We start from the raw sequence: 21,310 nt of genomic DNA on the forward strand, positions 1-21,310 counted from the left end.
GGGAGAACTGCATTATGTGTTTATCATGTGGACACACACACACACGCACACACACACACTCTGTGCTCTTGGGACTCGCTGTCTCACTGAATAACCCACTCTTCAGTCTGTGTAGAGTTGTGGACTCATGAGAGCATGTGCACACACACGCACAATCTCAAGTTTGCAACTACATTGTCTGCACTTATCAGACAGATCTGATTTATCAAACAGGCAAAATCATTATCTCTTACAGGACAGATCACCTTCAAATTTCAATTCTGCCATAACTTACTCACCTATATGACTTTCCTCTGTAGAACACGACAGGAGATCTGTGAAAGAATATTGCTACTTTTTACCACACAATGGAAGCGTGCAATAAGCACAGGCTGTCAAGCTATAAAAAGAAAAGAAGAAAACACCTTAAAGCGGTTCATAGGAATCATGTTACATAAGTCATACGGAGCTATACATTAGAAGAGAAAATAAAAGGCAGATATGTATGTTGTTAATCACAGAAACATCCACAATTGATAGTCTGAAATGCAAAGTCATAATTTAGTAACTTACATGAAAGCTTAACGCAATGGCTGTACAATTCATACAGTGCAATCTACTAATATTGTTACCCTTGGTAAATATGAAGGTGGATGTGGAAATAAATCTGCAGTTCTCAAATCCTTTTGATCTTTCATTTAAAAAATTCACAAAATTCTAACCTATTAAGTTAAACAATTAAAAGTAGCGGGAAATCTCATTGTGAAATAAATGCTTTCTCTAGTTCATATAGGCCACAATTATTCACACCCAATAATTGCTACGTCCTTTCCCCAAGACAACAGCTCTGGGTTTTTTGCTGTACGGCCTTAAGAGAGGAGAAGACCTGATAAGAGATCAGAGAACATTCCTTTAGGCAGAATCTCTCCAGTTCCTTCAGAATACCAGCTCCATGTTGGTGCTTTAGTTCACCTCACTCATTTTCTGCAAGGTTCAGGTCAAAGGACAGGGAGAGCCATGGCAAAAGCTACATTTTGTGCTCAGTGATTTTTGTGTTGATTTTGGGTTACTGTCCAAATGGAAGATCCAACCATGGCCCGGTATCAGACTTCTAAGAGAGTCGGTCAGTTTTAGATATTGACAGAATCTATGATGTGTCTAGACAAGATTTACCAAAGGTGCAAATTTTAGTGGAGGGCAATGTGTGTGTTTGAGCTATGATGACTGTGTGTAATTTATGTTATAAAACAAACTGTGAGCATCTCTTCAGGTAATGTTAACCACAGATTTGAATCGTACATCAAAACTTCTTTTCCCAAGGGAAGCCATGACTCAAAAATGCAAATTATCTTCCGGATTTTGGAAGTACAAACTTAATCATTTTATGTTTATGTTCAGCATGCTGTCGCATAATGCATTATCAGTCATAACAGGTTTGAATGTATTATAACATTGCATTTGTCCTTCATATCGTGTATGTTGTTTGAATGTCACCTCTAAGATGTGATCTGACTTTAACCTAGATGTCAATCATAAAATAAACAGGCTGCCTGTAGAGGAAACACACACACACACACTTAATTCCACATGCACCTGGTCATCTTCCTTTCACCTACAGTGATGTAAGAGATAGAAACTACTGATGACATTTGACCTTCAATGCATACCTGTGCACACATGCCTGAAAACAGTCTGCACTGAAGTTTAGAGTGGCCGTTCAATATCACCTGCTAACCTGAGGCTCAGCCATCTATCACACCTTCACTGCAGACTAGAGGAAACACCTCCATCCCCTACAGGCAACACACACACACACACACACACACACTTTAATAGAGCCGAGACAAAAGCTCAAATCAGTCTACCCCATAATAGCTTTGAGAGGAAAAGAAATACATTAAAGACTGATACAAATGCACTTCAGATCAAAGCAGATAAATACACAGCATCTCTCTCACACACAATAAATGTAACGTTTGCAACAGAATTCTAAAACTCAAAAATCTTAGATGCAAAAGCACATTTAAAAAGTAAAACAATGTAAATAACGTAAATAATGAAAAAATATTTCCACTCTAATTACAATACTGTCTCTAACAATGAAAGGGGAAGACTTAAATATAAAGAATGCAAAATAATGTTGTTGTTTTTTCAGAACTCACTTTATATAAAATGTCTCTCATCAATGAGTAAGTCATTAATAGACTACATAGCACTTAGGTTATTATACTGATGTTAAATATGTACACTACTAAAGATCTGAATGAAGAAACAAATTATCATCTGTTAAGCATTACATAATGTAATAATAATTATCTGATAAATTCGAATGAAAACTTGAAGACACCGCTACTAATATACAAATCAAATTCATACAAAAAAAAGAACAAAAATGCACTGATAGATAAACCAGCATTGTATTTTATTTCTATAATAACTAGTGCTTTGCACACACAACGCTTTCAGAGAAGCAGAGGGGCTTGTGGCACTCCGAAGAAAGAATACAGAAAAAAAAAGAAAAAGAAAAAAAAAAAACACAATGAAAGAAAGATTATATATATATATTTATATTATACCAACCTCACAGCATTTACTCAGCAATAACACAATATTTGGCAACCAATGACAACTCTAAAACTTCAAAAGTATAAAACACATTTAAGCATCTTCATCAAATACTATAATATGGATCTTCTACATTAACACTGATGACATAGAAAAACATAAAAATATAAAGAAAGCTGCAGGACTTCAACAGTCATCCCTTTTTCATTCATGTTTCTTTCGTTTAGAGGACATCAGAGTGCTTTTCTTCATCCTTCAATCGTTTAAAGATGTTTGAGTGCATTCCTCCCGAAACTGGCAGCATTTCAGACATAGGCAGGCGTTATTGAAAGGTTAGGAGCCAATGAGCTGCGAGAATTATGCGACGCAAGGGGTGTAAGTTCTCTTGGAGAGCTCAGCAAGAGCTGCCTATCAACACTACTCGGCTTGGGAGAGAAACATCTTATGTACACACACACACACACACACACACACACACATTCATATTCAGTCGCACAGAAATAATACCATCTTAAAGATTACATACACATGTGCGTACCTCGTACCTACATGCACCTATATAGACAAACAATTTTTACTTTGCCTTCTCCCTACAAACAGTCAGATGGACGCACAGGCAAACATTCAAACACACTTAGGGCAAATTCAAACACACTAAATCCCTAGACAATACGCCGGGTGAAAGGCAACGGCACGCATATGACACCCGTTAATGATGATGTCATACACCCCCGCAATGTCATATTTTATTTTAACTGATTTTCCCCCTCAAAAGATGGCACGCAGACAAACACACGCACACACACACACACTCATACACACACAGAGGAAAAGTGAACTGTGTATACTGTATACATCTACATAATGCCTGTCCAAAATGGGGGAAAAAAAGCTTCAGAGGATATATGGAGAACTGAACTAAAACATACATTTATGGATATATATAGCTATATTGATGGATAGGTATCATATGCTACTACTGATATGTGTCTATGCATGGTCATTGTAACACTATGGACTCTGTTAAAAGTGATAGTAAACGATACTGATGGAAATAGGAAATAAATTGTCCCGTCCAGATGTCACCCTGTATCCACCCCTGTGTCCATCCGTATATCCGTCCATTCATCCGAGTGGATCTCAATGTGTTGTGTGTGACAGTGAATGTTCAAGCAAATGCGGGCCAGAAAGGAGAAACTAAACAGGTGTGTGTGTGTCATTGTTTTGTTTTTTTTTGTCACCTGTGATCTCCATCCCGGCCTATATCTCTTAACATCCACCTCATAACATTCTGTTCTCTCCATTTATCTCACTCCTTCACTAACACCTCACATCCTAGGAAGAAAGAAAAAAACACAAGAAAGTCCATTTTTGAGCATTTATAGTTGAACATTCCCCAAAATATGACATGAGGGGAAAAACAGTAATTGTAGCTCACCTCCAAAGAAGCGACTCAACGCGATTGATGATTTCAGAGAGGTCAAAGGGGAGGGGCATGTCAGGATCTTCATTACTCCAATAGGGTCGGTCGACAGGCGCTTCCTCAGGGGGCAAGGTCTGTGCCAAGCTTGACTGGCATCTATTGGAACACAAAGGAGATCAACAACTTCATTAACATTACCAAAACTTCTGAACTACAGTGTATTTACACTACAAATGTCTTTACAGTATAAAATTGATGGGGAAACACCTCCAGGTTACTGGATGCGTTTTCCAGGGAGCGTGTGAACAGTTAATTTTACCCTAAACACACAAAGAAGTGTGTGTTTGTCTAGGGGCAGTCCACACACTCATTTCCTGATTTTTTTACGACACACAATAACCTGCCCTTATGACACGTTGTGAGAATGTGTGTGTGTGTTCAAGTGTGTGTGGTATGGCATCAACTCCTTCAACTCTTTCTTTGAACAAAGCCTCAGGAATGCACTTCTGCAATCCTACAAGAGTAAGCAGTGTAAATCACCTTCTAAACACACCTGGCCAATGCTGATTCAATCTCAATCATTTACACCTGGGCAGGTGAAGCCTGTGGCTTTAATTCCACAGCAACTTTGATGTAACTGTATTTCATTTTGTCAGCTAATTAATATACAATGCGGTTTTCACTGGAATATGACAGTACAGTTTCTCATAAATATGACAAAACTAGGCGTGTTTAGTGAAAATGTTCAGCATCTCTGGATGTGTGTGTGTGAGGAAGAGAAAGAGAAAGAGAGAGAGAGAGAGAAAAAGAGAAAGAGAATGGAGAAAAAGGGGCACAGCCTGCTGTCGTTATGAATCAAAAATACTATAAAAAAATGAGGTTTTAACTGCACATGAATATCCAAGGATATGTGTAACACTGCCTCAGTAAAAGGAAATTGTTTGTATGGTCAGGGGTTATTTTAGGGTAGTAAATTAGATGTAAATAATAATTGTAACATATTGAGATACTATAGTTAAAAGATTTGGGGTCACTATTTATTTTGTAATAAATTAACTTTTACTGAGCAAGGAGACATTAAATTAGATAAAATCTAAAGCAACAATAAATACATTTTTAGTGTTCCAAAAATCTTCTTTTACGCTTTCTATGAATTATTTAAAGGATCCTGAAAAAAATAGCTTATTTCATAAGTGTAGTCTATTCATTGGTATTGGTGGCACACTTCACCTTTAATAGAGGGACAACCACTATCCTCAAAGTTCTCCCGAAAACACTTGTTTCAAGTAAACACAGCCTACAGCCTACTCATCGTCCTCCACTCAAAGACCGCAGCGGTGCCCGGAGGAGGCCAGTGTTATGGATGAGTCTGTGCTGTCCAGTGGTCAGAGGACAGCCCCTCTCTGACACTATTTGTGGTTATATATTTTGTAAGGGCCACTTAATGGTGGAGTGGCTCTCCTGTTAAGTGCTGTCTCTCCAACAGCACCGGCCACATGAGAGGCTGCATTACACGCCGAGGGTGGAATTAGCATATAGCGCTCCAATATATCATCCTCATACTGCATCAGGGCTTGACAATAACATCCGTTAACATGCGCTAAGTACCCTAATGTAGCACATCAGTTCATAAATAATATGAGAGCTTGTTCTTAACGCATGCGCGTGTGTGTTTAAACTCTCTCATCATTTACTGGATTATTGGAAGAGACAGAGAAGAGGGAACTGAAGTAAATAGACTGCGGTGAAAGAGACCGCAAGCATACAAATGAATGCCAGCAGTAAAGATCCACAAAAACAAACACACTCAGAGGGATGGTTTGCACAAAAGTGCCATCATTTGGCATAGTTTCTTATGTTGCTCTACATCTTTAAACGACAGGTGGAATACAAACAGAGGTATTTAACAGAATGTCCAAGCTTCTAACTAACAATTAAAGGCATTGATTGACCTTATTTCATAACAAAGTAATACAATGTAAATGTTCAAGGTGTATAAATGTAGATAATAATTTACACTACAATCCGTATGATGGTTAAGCATTCATTACATTTCGATCAAAAGCGAGAGTACAGACGTTTCATAATGTTGCAAAAAACATATAATTTATATAAATGCTGTTCCTTTGAACTTTCTACGTATCAAAAGATCCTGTTCAAGAATCAACTCTTTTCAAATGTGATTAGAAACTTCTTGACAATCACATCTGTATAAAAGTGCGATCACTTTTCCATGTAATAAAAGTGTATGTGGACCAGAAAATTATTGAACTCCAAAAATGACAATGCAGCAGCAGAAAATCATGTTATATGACGGTATTGAGAGATTACCGAATGATCTTGGGAATGATTACAGGGAATGATCTTGACAGCTATGGACAACATTCACTTTTTTGTGCGTTCCAAGGAAAACATAAGTAATTTAAAAAGATAAGATGGTGAATATCAGACATTGTTTGTGGTAAAAATAAACAAAACATAACAAAAACATTACACAACCTCAAGTTGTTCAAGTAGTTTGTTTCATTTGCTGAGCACAAAAGAAAAATTCTGAAGAATGTTAGTACCCAAACAGCTGTTGGTTGCCAATGACCTCCATAGTATGAGGAAAATAAAACTACTGAACTATCTATGGCTACAACTCTTTAGTAACCAACATTCTTTGCAATTGTTCATTTTTCATTTTAGGGTGAACTATCCCTTTGAATATGTATAACTGAATCATTTAGTTTAAAGAAAATCACAAACGTGGTCCTGCAATCATCCGACTCCCAGTCAGTGGATAAGAGTAAAGACACAAAGCGTATGTGTATGTGTGTGTGTGTGTGTGTGTGGACTGTTGGAAGTATATTTGGAAGTGTATGCCAACCATCCATACAGATTAACCTCTGCGAGATTCAGTCTACCTCTCCCATCTGACCCGCGCTCAGGAGAGATCGACGTTACAATCACTCATTTCAATTTGCTTTGAAACCCTATAACCCTACAGCCAGGCCTGCTGGAATAGCGAGCTAATGTGGAGGGAAGGAGATCTATCACCTCTGTTCTTCTGGGGGGCGGCTCACATACTCCCACCCGACACATTCGCCGCACTTGAACTTCGACTCGGTCTGCGAACAATGCAACACGCACACACACACGCGCACACCTGGCCTCCCAGCTGAAACTAACCACTTTAGCTAAAGTGAGTGTTAATTATGGACAGGCAAAGCAGTCAATAAAAGGTTAATGCAGAAGGCAGTGGATAAATTCCTTTAAGCATTGCATCACTAGGCCATCTCTGGGCGGCACGCAAGGCTCTCTCTGTGTCTGATCAATACATTTTACTGTAATGTTCTCCGCATCGATTTCCCTCGCTCTCTGAATCCTCCTCCAACTGAGATAAACTAGAGGAGAGGGGGAGTGAAAAGCAAGAACGAACTGATAAATGAAATGATTAAAACCTCTTTTCAGTTGGACTTTCCCTCTCTTTGACATATCGCTGTGGTTTATAGCACAGCGCTGGACTTCACCTCCGAGGTCGTACATTACCTGCCCCCCACTCTTAAAGGGAGTAAAATGCCCTTATTAGACAACATCAGAGCTTCTGCCCACCGCCATTACGCTGATAGATGTAGGGCTAAAATGCTGGGTACACAGACAGGAGACAATGCTAATTGCATTAGCCCACCAGGAGATCATTTACCAGCATACAGCTACAAATGGGCCTGTTTGATTAGGACATTAGGGTGATGTTAGACTGCGCGCTATCCTGTATCTGTATGCGATAAGCGTTATTTGTACGACAGCGTGTCTGTACGAAGTCTGTGGTTTGTATACGCCTGCTGTGAAATTTACAGGTATTTAATGGTGTTACTCATATGGGGTGAATTTTTTTTTTGCTCATTTCAGGCGCACAGGTGTTAGGGGTGTGTGTAGTTTTACGATTTTTGGCAGTGATTGGCCCTGTTCAGAGAATGCCATCAAACGAGTCATGCAAAAACAAGCGAGTCGATCATAAATCATGATTTGGCTCTAAGGCCCATGCAAGCAATCACATCTCCAATATAAGAGTATGAACAAGCACACTGATAACATCTTCAACAGATTCTTCAGACAGTCTCATTTAAAACTAGAAAAAAGGCTATAAAACTTGGTTGTTGTTTTTTTTATTGTCTCTGAACTGAACTGGAGACAAATTTAATTAAGGTGAAATAAAATGAACTGATAAGGTTCAAATTGGGTAGTAAGCACTAAACTTTAAATTAAATGTATTGAACTACTAAAGACTGAATAGATCTGAACGGACATTATTCGTCAATGAGTTTTAGGGAGAATAACAATTCATTTTCAGCAAATTTTAACAAAAAGTTAACAGTAGTAAAAAATAAAGGGAAAATTCAATTGAAACTAGTGTAGAATACTAAACTAATTAAACTAATGCTAGACTAAATTAATTAAAATTAATTAAAAGTAGATATATCATTTTAAAATCTCAGTAAACACATCTAAATGAGTGCGTGTGTGTGTTTGGGTTGGTGAGTATGTGAGTGAATCTTTTAAGAAAGCCTAATAAAACTAGCATCTAATTTATCATTTCTCCTAATTAATGGCCACACACACACACACAAAAAAAAAACAGACCAAAGTGTGCCACGTGTGTAAGTAGGTGGGTAGGAGACAATGAGCAGAGCTATATTTGGGTGGCAATGAGTCCACCAGATGCAGCAGGTCTTTAGCATCTGCCCGCCAACCGCTCACAGCAAACCACATGAAACAAGCTCTCCCAAGCTCTTCAACAGGACACGCAGACAACGCAAGAGAAAATGGGGACAGACCCAGCCAGCACACCTTTTCTGAGACGAGCTCGTTTGATGTGGCGAGAGTGGGTGTCTGGGTCCTAACCCAACCAGATGACATGAAAAACACGCAGCGGCTGCCTCTAAACGGTTCTCATAATTGGGGTAATAAAAAAGGGGCTGAAGATTGCAGAGGAGGCCACTGCTGTCTATGAACTCTCAAAACCAGGTGGACGTCTATTAGCCTGTTAACACCGTAACAAATTATCCCACACGCCCCTCCAATCGCCCCCCTCAGGCCTCGTGAAAGAACGCAGCCAGATGTCAACACCAGCACCGGTTTACAGCACACATGACACGCCGGTACACACGGAGACAGGTTGTAATAAGGAGGAGTGTGTGAAGAGGGCAACAGTCAAGTTTGTCTGTCAGTCAGCTGCGTTAAATGACACTTGAATAAAGATGCTTGGGTCTCAGTGTCCTTTTGCGCACTGTCCCACCTGGACTGTGGTCAACTCTGGGTGTCACCAAGGTAAAAACAAACTTGTGCCCCGACATGTCCAACCACTCCATTTTGTCACCTACTGAGGTGACAGCCTGCCATATACAACACTGTGATATTCTGAGCCAAAATTAATTAGTGCGTTTAAAAAGACACTAGGGTTTTTCACTCGGATGGTGTTTATTTACATGTCTGAATGAAATATGGAGAGATTGGAAGAAGGAAAAGGCTATATATGAGTATGTGCGTGTGTGTGTGTGTGTGTGTGAGAGAGAGAGAGAGAAAAGTGCCTGAGGGAAAGGAGGTTATGAGGTTCTGAATGTTTGCAGTTTTTCACAGGGGAGTGTTTGAGGGCCAATAAATCTCACAGTGATCAGGAAGTGGATAACAGCGAGGTTGGGAACACTAACACTGCGTTTAACATGTTAAATGTCTGCCACATGAAAACTGACAAACGCACCAGTAAAACGATCAGTCTCAAGAATACGTAAAGGAACATACACCTGTATGCATACGTGGCATGTACGCTAAACACGACACACACAAGCTTAGCCCTGTGCCTGTTCTGACATATGTACTGCAGCTTCATTGACCCACACATGACCACAGTCACATGACCAGCGTCCAGCGGACATCTACAGAGAAGTGAATAGTGAAGTGGCTTGTGACCCATACTTGGAATTTGTGCTCTCCATTTAATCCAGTCAAAGCGCGCACGCACACAGCAGTGAACACACACACACACAGCTGTACACAAACACACAGTGAACATACACACACACACACACACAGTGAACACACACACAGCAGTACACACACACAGTGAACACACACCCGGAGCAGTTGGGGGTTCGGTGCCTTACTCAAGGGTTGTGGTATTGAAGATGGAGAAAACGCTGTGGTCAGTAGAATTATTATTATTATTATTTTTTTTAAATAGCCCTTTAGTCAGCAAGGGCAAATTTAATTTAAAAAAAGTGACAATAAAGATAAAAAGATAAGCAAATTCTAAATCATACTCTGGAAGTAATTAAATAAATAAATGAAAATCTTAGTAAATGTCTAAGTTTGTGCTTGGGTAGGTATGTATGTGAGTGAATGAGTGGCATGTGATTCTTTTTTGAATATTAAAGTGACTTTTAAAAGATTGTGTGACACTGAAGAACGGAGGAATGTCTGCTGAAAATTCAGTTTTGGACAAGAGTAAATGACATTTCAAAATATAATAAATACAGTAATAATCTTTCACAGTCTTACAATTTTGCTTTTTTTGATTAAATAATTACTTTTATACTAATTATTATAGGTTGTTTTTTTTATACCTAATGCTTTGAGAACCCTTTTATTACTGAAATGGGAGCACATAAAATAACTAAGAAAAAGAACAGTAACGAAAAGCATCCTTATAATGAGTTTGAACAACAACGGCTAGTGAATAAACACATCCACACCAAATTAAACAGGCAAATACAATAACAACGGTTGATGCGCGAGTGATTAGATGATTACAGGGTAGAAGTGGAAAAAAAACACTAAATTAGGGTGGTGACACTAGTCCTGTATCATTATTCTATTCAAACATGAACGAATTCATGTCACCTCATTAGGAACAACCAGTCCCATGTTGTAACACAAATGCCACTGTTTGCCAACATATCCTGGACACGTACCACTAATATTTTGCTTCCGAAAACTCAGGAGGACAGGACAGGTTGGTCTCAGTTACTAAGAAATAGTCAAACTGAGAAACCCGCAGGTGCTAACTGTCATGTTTTCACAAATGACAGCTGCTAATAAGAACGTGTGAAATAGGACATGCTACCTGTAAATGGGCTGCTGGGGTAATTTAAGAGTGCTGGGTGCGAACTCACAAAGTTACAAAATGACAGATAGTAGAAAAGGAATTTGTTCAAATATGAGCAGCATGCATGCAGTGAATCACACACGTATAATCAGAGTGCAAAAAAACAATGAAAATGAAATTAAAGAGATGTGAGAGAACAACCACCAGGTGTTCGAAGTCTTGAATCAGCTGCTCCTCCTGCTGAGTGAAGAGTGTTTTTGCAGCCTATTAAGTAAATAGAGTAATTAAAACGGCGTGGCATTTAAAAGCCTGCGAACTGCCAACAATTTGTTTAAGGGGACGGTCAGGCCGAGCAGGCCCCCAGGGCACCGCAACGAGCAGGTAGCAGAATCACTGACATGGGTAATGGGTGGAGGATACGTGTTTACAGAATGTAGTGTGTGTAAGAGAGAAAAAATGGAAGAAAAATTAAGCAAATTAAATAACACATTTTCTGTGTGCATGCATGTGCGTGCTCGTTTAAAAGGATGTGTGTGTTAACGGTAATGAAGCACTGTAGTTAAAGTGATAGGTAAACACATGCTTGACAGAATCAAACAGGCTATCTTTGTAGTGAATAGAATGGATATTTCCCATCCATTGATATTAGGAAAGTAATTTGCTGTGTAATGTACCCAGCCCTTTGTCTACACCGTCTGAACTGTACTAGCGTCAACACGCAAACAAAGCTCCACAATGAGGGTTTACAGAAGCCTTTGTGTTTTTGCAGTGGCCTCATACCTTAAGGACTAACGCAGACATTGAGACTAAAGAGCACATGAACAATTGAATTGGAGAAGGTTCTTAAAGAGGATAATGCCAATGCTCCTATTCAAACAGACATTTCTATAAAGCACAATAGCAGGATAAACATGAGATTTGTTTCAGTTTCCAGTAAAACTCTTGTAATGCAATACAACAGTATAGAATCAAGACAAACACAAAGAAACTACATGTTCAAAATTATTCAAAGAGGTCATGACACATTTTTTGTTATGTTTTGGTCAACTTACAACAGGTTAAGCATAACTGGTTTTCAAATCACCATTTTACCTTCTCTAACCCTTAAATGTTCCACTTGCTGTAAAAGCAACACACATTTAAAAGTTCAACACACAGCTCCATTTAACTTATTACAATAAAAACGTACTAAATTGCAAGCATGTTTTTATGCACCTTTGATTCTATGATCGTTTTCACTAGTGCGTTTTCCTTTTAAAATGCGTGACTTTTGCTAAGGTTACGCCTCGTTTACACTAATCCGGTGTTTTCAAGGTCGAAAACTGAGACTTTTGCAGACCCCATTTTAATTTGAAAACTCTGGGGTAGCGTTTCAGTGTAAATGGAGCAAAACCGAGACTTTGGAAAACGATGGCATGGCTGCTCACATTCGCTCCAAACACACAAACACAACGCGATCTAAATAATAAAGAATCTATATATACACATCTATACTTGTTCCTGCATGAAAGGTCATGTGATGCGTTTTAGGTGGTGTAGTGTAAACAGAGATTGTTTCTAAAACGCAGCGAAAATGCCAGTGTACATGAGGATTGTTTTCATTTCATGTTTTATAAACGATCATTTTAAATAATGCAAGCAAATATTCTGTCAGTGGGTGTATTAAGAGAAGCGGGGTATGATTTGATTCCACTTTTTTGTGATTTCATTGACTCTTAAGCCATTCTAACAGAAGTCGTTTTTTGTGTTTAAAAGCACAAGAAGCAGAGAAGCTGAATGGAGAAAAAATGAGTAATGTCTAGAAACATGCCGTGTTTTCAGAATGCTGTGCCAGTTGCAAAAGTTGTAGGACATGAGCGCAAACATGTCCGTGTCCTGCATGCTTACATAAAACAATGGAAAAACAGCACAGTGGAATGCAAAAACAGCCTCTAAAGGTGCGATCACATTAGAAAAATATAGCAATATACGATGCACAAAAATCTCTTTCAAACTTTCTTTCAGTCAACATGGGGATTTCACATAACCTTTTCGCCCTCAAACTAAATTCCTGAATCAGCAGATTTCTTTAAAAAATGACTGGATTTCTAATACATTTTCAGAACAGATTTCTGCAAAAATCAACGTGACTGCACCTTAACTCAAGAATTTTTACTTTAACCCAATCAGGCACTAGCTTTTACACTTAAAAACTACATAAAAATACCTGCTAGCACATTATTAACAAACCTGTTCTGCACAATTATTACAGACATGATAATTATAGTAATTTAAGTGACAGCACAATCATAGATTTAAATGGTATACAACTTTCCTTTTATCATATGGGGGAAAAAAATGTCAAGTCAGGGCAATAATACGCTTTTTTGTAATTCAAAGAAACCACATGGGGCTCCCAAATTTAGTTTTTTGTTCCAGTGGTGGTTTCTTAATTCTTTTTGGACCCAGGACAAAGTTGAAGTCATGAAAATTGTTTTCATAGTATACTCAACTCTTTTATCTCAAAAGATCAAGCAAAATTTGATTCCTCGTGATGTGACCTTTACGTTTTTGCAAGTATAATTCAGCATCGCTGTGTTTAGCAGCAGTAATTGTTTCCTCTGCTTCATGCGATTCCCATTAAAGCTGCATAAACCACACTGTAATCTTTCTGAACCTCGTTGGATGGCTGCGTTCACCCACAGAGCTCAGCTACGGGGGACGGCGAGTTGACCGGCTTAAGGGGTTAACTGCTGATCTGGAAACAGCAGGATGGATCGCTAAAGGGGCTCAGTTGTCAGACTCGCAGACCCTCAGCTGGCCCGAGGCCAGTGTCTGAGAGCAAATAAGCATGAGCCAGACAGCCCAGTCAATCTGAGAGATTACACTCTTCACAACTGTTTAGCCTCTGCACTCCTGGAACGAAACGGCCGACAAAAAGTATAGAAAGTTATATATCTGCGTCACTCTGGAGTCTAAAAGCTGTCTGTGAATGAGAAAATGGAGTAAAGGGGCAAAAACTGGTCAGAGAGGAGGAGGAAGAGGAGCATAAAAGAGAGGGGGCTAGCTTCTCAAGGGACTCCCAACATACACTGAGTACAACATCAACATGTCACCATCCATTCCCCCTCCTTCCTGTAAATCTGAGGACCCTGCAGCCTCTTCAGGCCTAATGACTCCTGACTTGCTCCGTCCACCTCCAGTCACACGGCTAGAACAGACAGAAAATCATTCAGCAGCTTGCCTGGATGAATATTTGATGGGGAGAGAGTATTTTTGCCCATGGTGAATAAGAACACAGTATGTGTGTGTATTGTGTGTGCATCTCGCCTTCTGCATCTCTGCTATCATAAGGACAATTCCCAAAGATTCCCATAGCTGATAAACGTCATCTAAAGTAACAGTTTCTTTGCTGTTAGCATCAATCAGCGCTTCCATAAAGGTCAAAGGGCAGACTTACTGTACCATGTTAACCACGCAGGTTCACTCACCTCAACCTACAAAAATCTTTATCTAACCCAGTGCCAAATCGTTTTGCTCGCTATAACCGATATGTTCATAACATCTGTTTGTTGTGGCATCTGGTGAAAAGAGTGAGTCATATCTGCAGCGTTAGTCGCTTTACGTCACAAGCGATGTTCGTGTGCTTAGAGTCTTACCTTTAATTGAGCTTCTTTAGCCAGGCTTTGGCTGCCTGCCATTATACACACTATAAAACACGGTTTCACTGAAAAACAAACACATGGAATACAATATGCTGTCTGTCAAGAACAAGTTTCCGATTCATTCAATCCTCCACCGGTTTGCTATTTCAGAGCAAGGCATGTGAAGATTTTGTGTCCTCTCCCACGGTATTATCTCTTGCTCTGACACTTATTCAATGCATCATTATTGAACAAACCCAAAATACCAGGTGAGCTTTTGATGAGGATGGTTCACTTAATTAAAAACGAACAGGTTACAACACCATGCTCCCTCCCCCTTTTGTTGTTTAATAAGAGTGCGAGCTGCGTGCCAAATTTCTCTCCACTGAAGTGGTTTTGAGGTGCTGAATCGAGCAGAGAATCATATTGACAGAATTACTGCCGCCACCTGTGACCTCGCTGACGGTGCCTTGAGCGCATTTACATACAACTGTCCCGGACCGGGGTTCAAAGTGGATTCGGCCCACCCATTTTGAAAGATTTAATTTATTACTTCATGTATGTTAAAACAGATGGCTGAATTATAGTCTATGAGTAGATTTAACTCTACAAACCCACACCCAACCCTACATAATGATCTTAAATTAAACCCGCACTGAGAATCGTATAAGGCAAATCATTTTCGACAAACATCTATTTTTTGACAAGAGCTAAAGCCTAGTCTACACAAGTTCACAAAAGCACCAAATTACTCGTGCTAACATTGCGGCTCACCTGCTTTTGTTTGCTTCTAATCTAGCAGATCCTACTTTAGAACTTGCGTCCTGTTCAACAGGATGCTGAACCCACTGACAAGGCAGGGTGTGATTTACGACAATTAGTTTCTCAAGTTGTGAGGTATGAACTGCTGTTAGAGGATGTGTAGTATATGTACAAAGGTACATGTACATTCTTTCATAATAGAGTAAGAGATACATTTTGGTTTAGAAAGAAGTATAAGGATTAGCACAGAGTAATGAGTGTCCCCTTGTGGTGGATAACAGTTCTGGATGTACCTGACTCTGTGTGGGTGAAATGAATATTGAGGATGCATGCTGTATTGGTAAATGATCAGTTATGGTCCAATATTACAGATTGTTAATTGATCATATCAGTCAATATTGGATGCAAATGATCTAATATTGCACATTTCAAAAATGTAAAAAAAATGGGGAAATGAGCATGCACATTATGTTACCAGTCCCTTCACTAAACACATTGCAAATCTCAGACAGCATATTATGATATCTATGCTGTCTGAGAAAATTATTTATTCATACACAACAGACAGAATTTTAAAATCGCCATAAAATCAAAATGGAAAAATCTTCCAGGCTGTTTTGGGTCACCACTGACTTCCATAGTATCTGTTTTCCTACTATGGAAGTCAATGGTGACCAAAACAGCCTGGTTACAAATTTCTTTGAAATATCTTCCTTTGTGTTTAGCAGACCAAGAAATTCATACAGCTTTGGAACTACTTGAGGGTGAGGAAAATTTTTTTGGTTACCTTTTCCTTTAAGAAGTGCTTTTCCTTGGTTATACATGACAACATGAAAGAAGTAGCAATCTGTAGCCATTTGCATTTTATGCTGACTTTAATATTTGCCGAAAAATACATAAGAAATAAATTCTAAATGATCAACTCCGGCTAACGTTTTAATAATGCATTCCTAATGAATACTGTAATTAAAAAGAAATAAAGACTAAACTACATCAATAACTCAATCGTGTGTTGCAAAAGCGCAAAAAAGTTATCTCTCTAATGACTCCTAGCATCTATTTCTATCAGAAACATTGCTTTGTGAAGTAACCTAATATGGACCACCTCAAAAAAAAACACAAATATGGCCAGTGCTAAAACAGCTTCAGTCACTCAAAGATGCTACTGTGGCTAACCTGAAGGAGACGAGTTTATATAGAGAACGCTGGAGGGCAGCTACAGGGAAGGACACATGATGTGGGTGGCTCCCCGTGGCACCCTGCCCCATGGTCCTCTCCTGTGGGTACAGCCTGTCCACCCCACACATCACTCACGCCTCAAATACAGCACACACAGCTAACCGCACCCCATGAGACGTGGGAGTACATTGTCTGATCGCTGTTCACAGTACTGAACAGATACAAATGGTTTATCCATGTAGCTCCGTGGACCCTGGTACCTCTCTCGGTCTCTCTGGCATTCACCTGACAGGGCTGAGCGACAGGCGTGCAAATCTGCAGAGGCTGGATTTAATGCTCTAAAAAGCACACGGGCCGCCACTACCATCCTACCTTTAATCAGAGAGAACGAAAGAGAAAGACAGGCCAGGGTTATGCTCAAATCTCAGACTAGGGGAGCGACATGAACAACAGATGCTCTTACAAACCAAAACAGGAACAAGGAGTCAACACAAGGGAATCGCACACACTCTCTCCGACTGGAACAGCGGCATCCTCTGAGTAGCTCTCATGTCGAACAGGCAGTAAAAGGCAAGTTCAACTCAGTTCTCTGATGCTCTTTGAAAATGAAATGCCTCTGGGGTGAGGCCCAAACTGGCTCTGGTAAGTTATTGCAAATGTAATACAGTTTGGAGGCTGTAAACTGACAAACAAGTTAGCAGGAATGTCCCACATAGCAACAATAGTGAGTCATTAATGCCGTCAAATCATTAATCACATGCAAGTGTTTTATATAAATGTATACATATGTAAAAGGTACTTACATGTATATACATACATCTATTATTATATTTTAGATTTTTCTTCATTATATACATGAAAGTGTTTGTATTTACATATACATAATAAATATAGACAGTACACAGTCATGTATTACGTGGACAAAAACATTTACTATGGATACGATTAACTGTGATTAATTGTTTGACAGCACTAATATTTTCTAACTCTTTTTTATTATTTATTGTTTTTGTGAAGAGTCATGGGGATTGTTTACATTCACATGAGATGAAGTCATAATCGTAGTCAGTTTTTTATAAAAAAAAGTGTTTTAATTATGTATGATGTTTACTAAAACGTTGAGGAAACTCGGACTTCATACCCTTATTGGCTGTTAGGCCCAAACTGGCTCTGGTAAGTTATTGCAAATGTAATACAATTTAGAAGCTGTAAACTGAGAAACTAGTTAGCAGGAACATCCCACCAAAGCTACAACAGTTAGTCAGTGTCTCTGGGTAATTAATGCACCATGTTTTGATTGTTATGGAATTTAAAACTGTTTTTACGTGTGTAATTTTCAGCCCACACGCACACAGGAGAACAGACTCAACAAGCTATCGCTCTCCAGTTTTGCCATGAACTTCCTACCCACGTATTTCTAACTACCTACAGAAAATGGCGAAACCCTTTGAGTAACAACCTGGATTTGCAACATAACACTGCAGAGGAAGAGTGTGGCACAAAAGCGTGATGTTCACAAATATGGAAAAGGAAGAGAACATGGAAGAAAGGAGAAAGCACACATGTGGAATAAAGGGCTAAAATGAAACATACGGAAGTGAAATAAGAAGGGAAGAGAAGACAGGCACTGAAGAGGCGTTTCCGCTCAAGTCCTCCGGCATCGGTATGTTAATGCTGCCAGCTTCCTCTGCTTATCCTACACAGGATCTTACTAAGGCATATCGCCTTCAGCAGAGCCTAGCATGAACCTGGCACCAACACCACCTCACACACACACACACACACACACACACACACACACACACACATCAGTCTGCCCCTTTCTAGCTTTTTAGTTATTCATAAGGTGGCATGTGTGCCATCCTGACACAAAGTACATGACAAACGCCACATGTCTCGCAATTCGCTCGTGTTATATGATTGTATTTCACAGTGAAATACATCCACTGAGTGTCGAGTTGCAATCCTTCAGTGGCAATGGATAGCATGAAAACATATGTTGCTGACTGAGCTTTTAAGAAATCGTTCATTCAAAACATTAAACAATTATTTTCCTTTATGTTGATGCAAACCTGTATGACTTACCTTCTGTGGAACATGAAAGAAATTACCTTAAAATCAATAGTCATTAACAAAGTCACGCAGGTTTGGAATGACACTAGGGTGAGTAAATAATGGCAAAATGGCATTTTGGGGTGAGCTATCCCCTTAAGTGGCATTTTACCTATATCGCTTCTTTAACACCCAACATACCTCTGGGTATTAATTTTTTCTCCGTCTATTTCTTCTCTCTGAATTACGGTTGAGTTCTGGATCTCTGCCTTTGGCACTTGGTTTAGTTTGGTGTGCTAAACACATGTTGCTGGCACTATTAAATGATCTCCATATCAGTGAGAAACAGTGTCGCATATCTATGCCAAACCTAACAAACATAAACAACCTTATATTGTGCTGAAAGAGGAGTAAATAGAATTTACAAGATACCAGATGGTTAAAGAAACACACAAAAAAAAAAAAATGGAGAGAAAAAGAGAGAAAGAAAAAAAGAGAGTGACATTTCTCCCCACTTCTCTTCAAACAAACATGTCCACCAGGAGAGGATTGCATTGTCTAAGCTATAGCTAAAGCTGGATGCCTTATTCATTGTTTTTAATTGCTCTGTTGATCAGTGGCTTTCAAAAAATTCTGTAATAATCATCCCACAATAGATCTGTTACCGCTTCTGACAAGCTGAATAAAATACTGTGCAGCACCCTGGGAGATTCAACAGAGGCTTATGAAAAAGAGAAGACAGCAATATTTTGATGCAAACTAAAGTTGTTGTTTTTTGGCCCGTGATAAAGCAATGCAACAAGAGCGCTGTCTGAATATCAGCTGGCTGTGATTTGGTCATAATGACCATCATGCTTAAGTTAACATTCAGTACATAATTCTTAAATTAGGTTTAGGGTTAGAGGTTATTAATTTTCTGTTAGGTCAAAATGTGCGTCAATTTTGACTGCCAAGAAAATAGTTGTTTTTTTAAACAGTTATTACATGAAATTGGATTAAAACAAAAATTGTTAGTACTGTTCGCTTAATTTTATCTGTTGTAACTGCTTATCAGTCACTTACCTTCTGCAGAACAAAGCAAACTATAACTGAAATAAAACGGCACATATCACTGACATTTGATGGGAACATGAAACTGACACTGTCTATATGCAAATTAACCCAACATCAAAAAACCTTCCCTTTTTAACAGGTTAAACTTTACTACAATATGCATAACAAAAAAAACAAGCCATTGCCATACATTTTGCAAGCCTTATGAAATTTTAAACAGCCAATCAGGTGGCATTTATTCTCTTTAATCTCCTGGAGGCAGCCAATAGGGAAAGAGCCTTGGGTGAGCAGGGCCCAGCGGGGATCCAGCCTGCGGCTGCTAACACTGCCTGTGCTTAAACACTAAAACACTCAAATTTATGCTTATCTACCACTAAAACTTTCAGCTTTAACTTTCTGTTTTGCTTTCACACAGCACATGAAGAGATATCCAAAAAGCCTTGTTTTATTAAGCAATGAGGTTGCTTAATATAATTCTGACTACCATCCAAATTCAACAGTTTTCAAATTGCTACAGCAGCCGAAACTATGATCAATCCTCCATATGACTTACCTATTGGTTAGTGTGATTTCACCAAGTACAAGATGTTCACTCTTGTTGATCCTGGAACAACATTCCAATCAACCAATCAGAGTTGACGGATCATTTTTTCAGAAAATATCTGTTTTAGGGTCAGGTGCTTCTGCACCCATGTTAATCAGCTATCATTTCACACTGATTTTAGGAAAACATTTTGGGTAGGGATAGGTTTAGGAGTAGGAATTGGTATTTATAATTTATTTAATTGGTAGTTTACATTTTTGGACACTAATGTTGATCCAGGATCAACAAAAATGTCTTGGCAAAATCACAGCGACCCTTACCTAACACAAAAAGCTGATGCTGAGTAGCATGCAGCATGTCTTTCTTACTGATTCACTTCAGCCATGAGAAACATGAAGACATGAAGACATTGCATTAGATGGCCCTCCTCTCATCCATCTCTTCTAGAATCATGCTTCATAGCACTGGACAGGCCACTTTTAAAAGAAGCACAGCAAAAGCCAGCCCATGCTCTCATCTGAGCATTGCATTTAAAGAACAAACTTAAAAAAAAATATATATATATATATATATATATATATATATATATATATATATATATACACACACTGAGCTTTCATGGCTTCTAGTGGAATTGGGCAACCGGTGTTTAGTGATGATATGACAGAGGACAGAAGCAGCCAGGAGGATTCTGAAGTGTATAGGGGAAGATTCAGCTAAATGGAGCATTGAGTCAAAGTCTTATGGTTTGTCAGTCTTTTATGGCACTTGCTGAAGACAAAACTAAAGACATAAAGACCCACAAACAAAGAACAACTGAAGTCAGCTTCAGTAAAGGCCTGGCAAATAATCACAAAGGAGGAAACCCAGTCTGTGTTGCTTTCCTTGAGTTCAAGACTTAAGGCAGTCAAGAATTCTCAAAAAAATATTAAAAACAAACATTTTATTTATGATTATAGTTATTTGTCTAATTACGTTTAAATGGGTCTAACTACATTTTAATTACCTTTCTTACTTTAATGACCCTTTTTACACTTTGAGTGTAC

At 38.9% G+C, this 21,310-nt stretch overlaps 1 protein-coding gene across 1 annotated transcript in view; it reads right to left on the reverse strand.

The window, feature by feature from the left end:
• Positions 1–2,380: 2,380 nt before the first annotated feature.
• Positions 2,381–21,310, reverse strand: part of fto (FTO alpha-ketoglutarate dependent dioxygenase) — a 115,357-nt gene continuing 96,427 nt past the window's right edge. Inside the window, exons 9-10 of the mRNA XM_043245498.1 lie at positions 3,983–4,123; positions 2,381–3,879 (exon numbers count right to left, since the gene is read on the reverse strand). Coding sequence (XP_043101433.1) covers positions 3,873–3,879; positions 3,983–4,123 — 148 coding nt within the window. The 3' untranslated portion in view covers positions 2,381–3,872. The remainder of the gene's footprint in view (positions 3,880–3,982; positions 4,124–21,310) is intronic.

Source organism: Puntigrus tetrazona, chromosome 7 (assembly GCF_018831695.1).
Source record: "Puntigrus tetrazona isolate hp1 chromosome 7, ASM1883169v1, whole genome shotgun sequence".
NCBI classification, from domain to species: Eukaryota; Metazoa; Chordata; class Actinopteri; order Cypriniformes; family Cyprinidae; genus Puntigrus; species Puntigrus tetrazona.